The sequence below is a fragment of the Pteropus alecto genome, unplaced genomic scaffold (genome assembly GCF_000325575.1).
Source record: "Pteropus alecto unplaced genomic scaffold, ASM32557v1 scaffold7, whole genome shotgun sequence".
Lineage (NCBI taxonomy): Eukaryota > Metazoa > Chordata > Mammalia > Chiroptera > Pteropodidae > Pteropus > Pteropus alecto.
Window position 1 is genome coordinate 42,097,886 of NW_006494614.1, and position 6,790 is coordinate 42,104,675.

Genomic DNA, 6,790 nt, shown 5'->3' on the forward strand with positions numbered 1-6,790 from the left:
TTGACCCCTCTAGTTCAGACGGTCCCTTACTGGTCCCGCCCTAAGGGATCTCAGGATCCCGGTATGGCCAGCTTCCTGACTGTTGGGCAAGGGTCAGGCAAAGCAGGGACACCTTGGAGGGTCATTCGCTCCTTCATCCGATAAGTAATTTCTCAGAACTCACTGTGTGCCAGGCAATCTCCTGGGGGGCCATGGATTTTAAGCAACTTGCCTACAGGGAGGTCACAGTCCTAGGGCTCCCCACGGTCAGAGGCGGCTTCTTTGGAACCGCTGACCAGCTCCATGGGCCTTGGGATGCTGGGAACCTTGGCTAGCCACCTCCTGATGGGTGGCATGGGGTACTGAGGTCCCAGGATGTGAGCACAGGCTGGGAGACAGGTGGGAATCCCCACAGGCCTGAGAGCCCAGGCAGCCCAGCTCAATTTCCCAAATCCTTTGACCCCACAACCACTTTGACCCCAGCCAGTCCTCCACCTACTCTACCAACGGACAGACTTTCTCCCTGCAGTATGGCAGCAGCAGCCTCACCGGCTTCTTCGGCTACAACACTCTGACGGTGAATGATGTTACCTGCTGCTCCCTACCCCAGGACGCGGGGACTGTAGATTGGGCTGTGAGCTAGGTTCTAACCTCACAGGCCTCAGAGTCTGAAGAGGAGACTGAAATAGAGACCCTGAAAACTATAGGAAAACGCCTCATGCTCTACTGTGCAGGACAGGCTCATTCATTCGCTCATTGGACCACCTCACTGGGGAAAGGCTGCTGCAGCAGTTAGAGAAGGCCACTCAGAAGAGAAAGTGGCTTTTGCAAGACCTGTCAAGAAGGAAAGGAACAGAGGTGAAGACGAGATGAAGAATGAGCCTTGAGGGGTGTCGGGGGGAGGTAGGTGAAGTTACACACGTCACCTCCCATCCTTTGTTCCCACTCCAGAGTATCCAGGTCCCAACCAGGAGTTTGGTCTGAATGAGAATGAGCTGGGCACCAATTTTGTCTACACACAGTTTGATGGCATCACAGGCATGGCCTACCCCGCCCTGGCCGTGGATGGGGCCACCACAGCCCTGTGGGGCATGCTGCAGGAGGAGGCCCTCACCAGCTCTATCTTCAGCTTCTACCTTAGTTAATGAGGAACCCTGAGGGCATCCAGCTTCCAGTGCCACCCGGTCCCCCGAAACCCTGACCGATCGAGGCTCCACACTTTGGGGTTTGGAGGCCTCCCAGCAGGCATTTGGCCCCAGACACTTCTGTCCCAGGGCTTTCTCTCCTGGGCTTCTGACAGTCCCCCGCTCCCACCTCTCCCCGATCCTTGCTTCTGTCCCTAACCCACTCTAACTTTTCTTTGCATTGCTCAGCCATAATCTGTGACATAATCTCTCCCTCTTCTGGCTGATTTTTGCTTTAAGTTTGCTGCTGATTCTCAATTCCTCTTGGGTTTACCTCCTACCCAGAGCTCCAGTTAGCTCACTTCCTTCTGACATAGTGACACTTTTACCACCTAGACGCCCCTTTTGTATAGTAATCCATTGCGTCATGTTCTTTAATTTATTGTTCTAGTCAGGTCCTGGAATCTTCTGGTCTAAGTCCACCATTAGCTCCTAACAAGTTGTTATCCTTACCACAAACACAAGCAAACACAGTTATTTATGTGGATGGGCCTGGGAGCCAGGTGGTGGGAGGGGGTACCTGTGGCCTGGAATAGACTTTCCTTCTTTCCTCTCAGAATTAGCCAACCACCTTGTAGAGATAGCATCTACTATCTGAGGCTTAATCACTTGTATCTGGCTTTGAACATTTCCCTGTTACTAACGTTGCTGATTTACTCGCTACCTCTGTTTGCAATTATTCTGAGTTTAGCCTTTAGGAGTCCCCCAGAGTTTTTGCACTCAGTTCAGCTACGAGGGGAGGCCTCTCAAACAAACACAGAATGTCCTGCCCTCCTCTCTACCCAGGCTCTCCCTAAATAAAAAAGCGAGCCCTGGATCAGGCTCCTCCAGCATCGTGAAGTGGAAGGGGAAGGAAAAAGGAATGTGGGGCAGCGGGGTGGGGCACACAACCAGCAGCTTCCGCAGAGGCAGGACCCCAAGGCACTGGGAATTCTGAGGGGCCCAGCCCGGGAGCCCCAGTCTGGGGGGACACACAGCCCCGCCCTCAGAGAGCTCCGGTCCAGAGCCAGGGCAGGACATCTGTTTTCCTCTGAGGGCGACTGTTCAACAGGGGTGTCCTTTTCCACAGCCACTCGCTGCCTCACCTTTCCCTTCGCCTCCTGCAGAACGAAGGGGCAGTCATTTTTGGAGGTGCAGACCACAGCTTGTACCGGGGACAGATCTACTGGGCCCCTGTCATCCAGATGCTCTACTGGCAGATGGCACTGAGGAGTAAGTCTGTGGTGGGGCCTTGGGGATGTGGGGACTTTCTTGTAGCAGGCTTGAGGCGCTTTTTGTCACACACACACACACACACACACACACACACACACACATCTGCAGAAGATAAAAAAATGGAACAGAAATGGCTTGGAAATCAGAAGAAAAGAAGAAAGTTTTAAATAATTGCTCTGGAGAATGGAAGAGTGGGAGGTTGGCCAAAGAAATATATCCCATTGTTACTGTGGAGTCTCGAGAACTCAGTTAATCGGTGACACTGGCTGTATCATGATGCTGGTTTTTCTGAATATTTGTATGATTTTCTCTGTGGACATATATGTTTTCATTCAGAATATGACTTTTCTAAGAAAGGCATAATGAAAGAACTGAGTAACAAGGAGCCAGGCATCTTTACAGAATTTTCTTTGAAATGATTAAAATGATTAAGCTGAATAAAAACAGGGATGAACTGAAAGGATAAAGAAACACTGGAGGAATTAATAATGATAGCTATATTTTATTGCTTACTTAACCATATGCCAAGAACTTTTCTAAGTAATTTACATATGTTTACTCAATTCTTGTGACAATTCTATGATAGAAATATTATTATTACTTAAATTTAAGTTGCTACTCTTACATTAATCTTACAGTTAAGAGTACCATGCAGGAGGGGGAAGCCCACTCCCTAGCTGCCCTGAGCTGGGGTTGCCATGGCTTCTCATCTCTTCACCACTAGCATTGGCAGCAAGGCCTCCAGCTAGTGCTCCCAAGGCTGCCAGGCCATCGTGGACACAGGCACATATCTGCTCACTGTGCCCCGGCAGTACATGAGTGTCCTTCTGCAGGACACGAGGGCCCAGAAGGACCAGTATGGAGGGTGTGTCTGGTGGAAGTGTCTCCCTCCCCAGGAGAGGCCAGCTCGGAGGCATTGATTGGTTTCTCCTGGGAGCACAGGAATAGCCAGATTCTTGGCCTTCCTATTTCTAGATGCTCAAGGCACTGGAGGTGGGAGGCCCCGGGATGACTGGGGCAGGGGCCTGAAGGCTGATTCAGTGGGGCAGATGCTTGTGTTGAGGGACTATGGGGAGGTTCCTACTGGGTAGAAGTTCCTCTGAGCCTCAGCCCCTCAGAGGAAACAGGCCGAACACTTGCTGGGCTTTGAAGTAAGAATGAAACAACTGGAATGTGGGGCCAAGCCTGTGAGCAACAAGGGATAATCCTTTAATCTACGTGCCAGCCCCTCTGCTCCCCTCTCTCCTGAGCTGAGCAAGGGGTTTGCCTAATTAATGCATTCCCACGACCTTTGGGGGACCAATGGGCTACTCTTTCTATAGACTTGTGTGTTTTCAAAGGAACTTAGCAGAGATTTGGGCATAGATTCAATCTCTCATGAGGGAAATTCAGGCAAGAGTACTGTTTTTGGGGTGGGAGTGATACTCAGGTCTCCCCAAATCCCACCCGTTGTACGTGAGCCCACATGAGCAATGCCAGTGGCATTTAACACACGACTTGCCCTTAGTGTTGCCACCTTCAGTTCAAAAGCAGTCTTGGGACTCATGCCTGGGACCAGAGGGGCTGAGGTGACAGGGTTGACAGGTACTGTCAGGTGGGAGATGAGGTAACCTGGGCCCTGTTCCTCTCTCTGCAGTTTCTTGTGAACTGTAACAACATCCAGAACCTGCCCACCTTCACCTTCATCATCAGTGGTGTGCAGTTCCCTCTGCCACCCTACACCCTCAATGTAAGTCCTGGTCCCTGCAGGCTGGGCCAGCAGGGACATAATTAGGGGTGAGAGGAAGGTGTGGGGAGCCAGAAATCCTCCTCCTCACCTTGTGACATTTCCCAGTTCCTGGCAGCACTGATTTACTTTCTCCACTCACTGATTCTAACCCCCTTCTCTGGAATGAGGCTGTGAAATAGAAGAGTGTCATCTATTATCAATTATGTTATTAATTAGTGGGGAGAGACACTGGGCTCTTTCTTGCACACTTACTAGGGTCAGCCACTGTGCGAAGCACTTTGCTTACACTATCCCACTTAATTGTCACAATATTCAGTGAGGGAGATACTAATTTCTATTTTATAAGTGCACTTGGAGGTTTCAGAGAGGCTAGGCAACTCACCTAAGGCTACACAGCTAGTCAGGGTGAAGCTAAGGTTTGAAGTTGGTCTAGCTTCAAGGCTTGACCACCAGGCTGACCTGCTCCAAATCAGGAACAGGAAGGAAGTCAGGGGAATGAGGGGAGAGGAGACTCTAAAGAGGGCCACTACAGCCATTCCAGAACTCCTTCCCACCAGCTTCTGCTCTACAGCTTAGTTAGCCTGTGACCCCTCAAGGGCAGAGACCCTGGCTCACTCATTTCTGCATTTGTGTCCCTGGCCCAACAGAGGATGATGGCTACTGCACTGTGGGAGTCGAGCCCAGCAGCTTAGTTAGCCTGTGACCCCTCAAGGGCGGAGACCCTGGCTCACTCATTTCTGCATTTGTGCCCCTGGCCCAGGGCTCAGGGCTGAGCAGTGCCCTGTCCACACGTGAGCGAATAAATGCATGCTGCCCTTCTTCTGTGTTGTGCAGGATGATGGCTACTGCACTGTGGGAGTCGAGCCCACCTACCTGCCCTCCTAGAACGGCCAGCCCCTGTGGATCCTCGGGGACATCTTCCTTAGGTCCTACTATTCCGTGTATGACATGGGCAAAAACAGAGCGGGCTTCGCCACTGCTGCCTAGACTCAAGGCCTCGATGCCCGGACTTCCTTCTTCCTCTTGGTTCCCTGCCTTGCAGGTGTCTCTCTGTGCTTCTTCTCTGAATTTAACCTTCCTTTTCTGGACTCTGGACTTTCTCTCTTAATAAACAGTTCTGCCCTCTAAAAACAAGTTGGCCAACTTGCCCCTGACTCCCACTCTCCCTACTCCCTGAGATCAGGAGCAGCCTTATAGGCCACAGCTGCCCTCTAAAAACAAGTGGAGTCAGGGGAAATTTTGCCTTTGCCGAACCATGTTCTCTTTGAGTTTCTAGTAGGTTTCTGGGTGGGGTACTGAGATTCTAAGAGAAATGAGACATAAGGTAGGGCTTGTGGCTGGGCCCTGTACCTCTCAGAACTTGGAGTCTGTTCACAGCTTCTTTCTGGAGAAGGAAGACATTGAGGCAGGGCTTTTCTTTGTGAAGGACAAAGGGGACCTACTCTGACAATCTGATATGCTCTGCTGACCTGACTTACCAAATTACCACCAGAATTACTCCATGCATGTCCACTAGCAGTGTGGCTAGAGGTCCACTGCATCCTAAACCTAGGCCTCTATTTCCTTTTCTGGGATCGGGTTTGCACTAGGAGTTCCCTGAAGAATGTCAGATGCCTCGGATGCCTATGTGTACTTTTAACAGTAATGGGTCCTCTAGGGAGGAGGTGGATGCCACCAGAACCTGTTTCCAGGAGGGCTTCTGAAGGCCTGGACTGAGTTAAGCTGATCATATTTTCACCCAGACACCTAAATCCCAGGGCTTGTGTTGGAAGATGGGCTGGCTCTCAACCATGGACAAGTGGAAGAGCTACTTGAATCACATGGAAATCAAGCCCACTTGCTCCAATCGACTGAGCAAGAGATTTTGTCTCTCTGGAGTCATCCCTGTCTTCCTTAGGATCCACCTAGCAAAAGAGCCAGAAATCTGGGGCAACGTGGTATAGGAGGAGGAGAAAGAACAAAGCAGAGAATGATGGCTCAGCGCCCTGTAGCTTCCAACAGGGAAAGGTGATATGAGAGATCAGAAAACTTCTGATTTTTGATGGCGGTGGTGGGGGTATCAGCAAGCTCAGACTGATGAGGCCTAGGTGGAGAGGAGGTATAAATGCAAAACTCATAATGGGAGGGGAGGTGGGCTCCATTCTACAGTCATATTTCTTTCATTCCGTCCTCCACTAGACTGACTCCAACCTTGCCCCTTATGTACAGAGGCAGGGATAAAAAGCGCAAGATCCAGGTCCGTTACCCCATTGCAAACCAGGAGAGAAACTGAAGTGGCCACTGAGTAGTCCCTATGGCAACAGCACACCACCTGGGATCTTAAATCTTTCCTAGACTCTGAGAAAGCCTGCTGTACGCCTCTCCTTGGGGTCAGATAAGCCACAGGGTGTATCATAGTGAGATCTGGCTCAGGACATCACTAAGAAAAGAGAGAAAACTTACAAAAGGGGCAGAAACGAAGTGGAACAAAGATTCCAAGTTAAATGCCAAGTCTCCCTACTCAGGCTTGGGCCCATAGAGCCGGACTACAAATCCCGGCGTGCTTGGCCGAGGAGCAGCAAAGACTACGTTTCCCAGAGGGTGGCGGCAGGCCGACAGAGGGCGGGGCGGGGCGGGGCGGGGCTGAGGGAGTGGGTGCTGCCCTCTGCCGGGCGCGGCGGGGAGGGGGTGCGGAGTGACAGCG

The 6,790-nt window shown here is 51.2% G+C and overlaps 1 protein-coding gene across 1 annotated transcript in view; it reads left to right on the forward strand.

The window, feature by feature from the left end:
* The window catches only part of PGC (progastricsin), a 10,821-nt gene extending 5,727 nt beyond the window's left edge, over positions 1-5,094 (forward strand). The window contains 7 exon segments of the mRNA XM_006926842.1: positions 418-572; positions 940-1,117; positions 1,549-1,669; positions 2,270-2,391; positions 3,112-3,247; positions 4,015-4,107; positions 4,942-5,094. Of these exon segments, the coding sequence (XP_006926904.1) occupies positions 418-572; positions 940-1,117; positions 1,549-1,669; positions 2,270-2,391; positions 3,112-3,247; positions 4,015-4,107; positions 4,942-5,094 (958 nt within the window).
* The last annotated feature ends 1,696 nt before the right edge of the window (positions 5,095-6,790 follow it).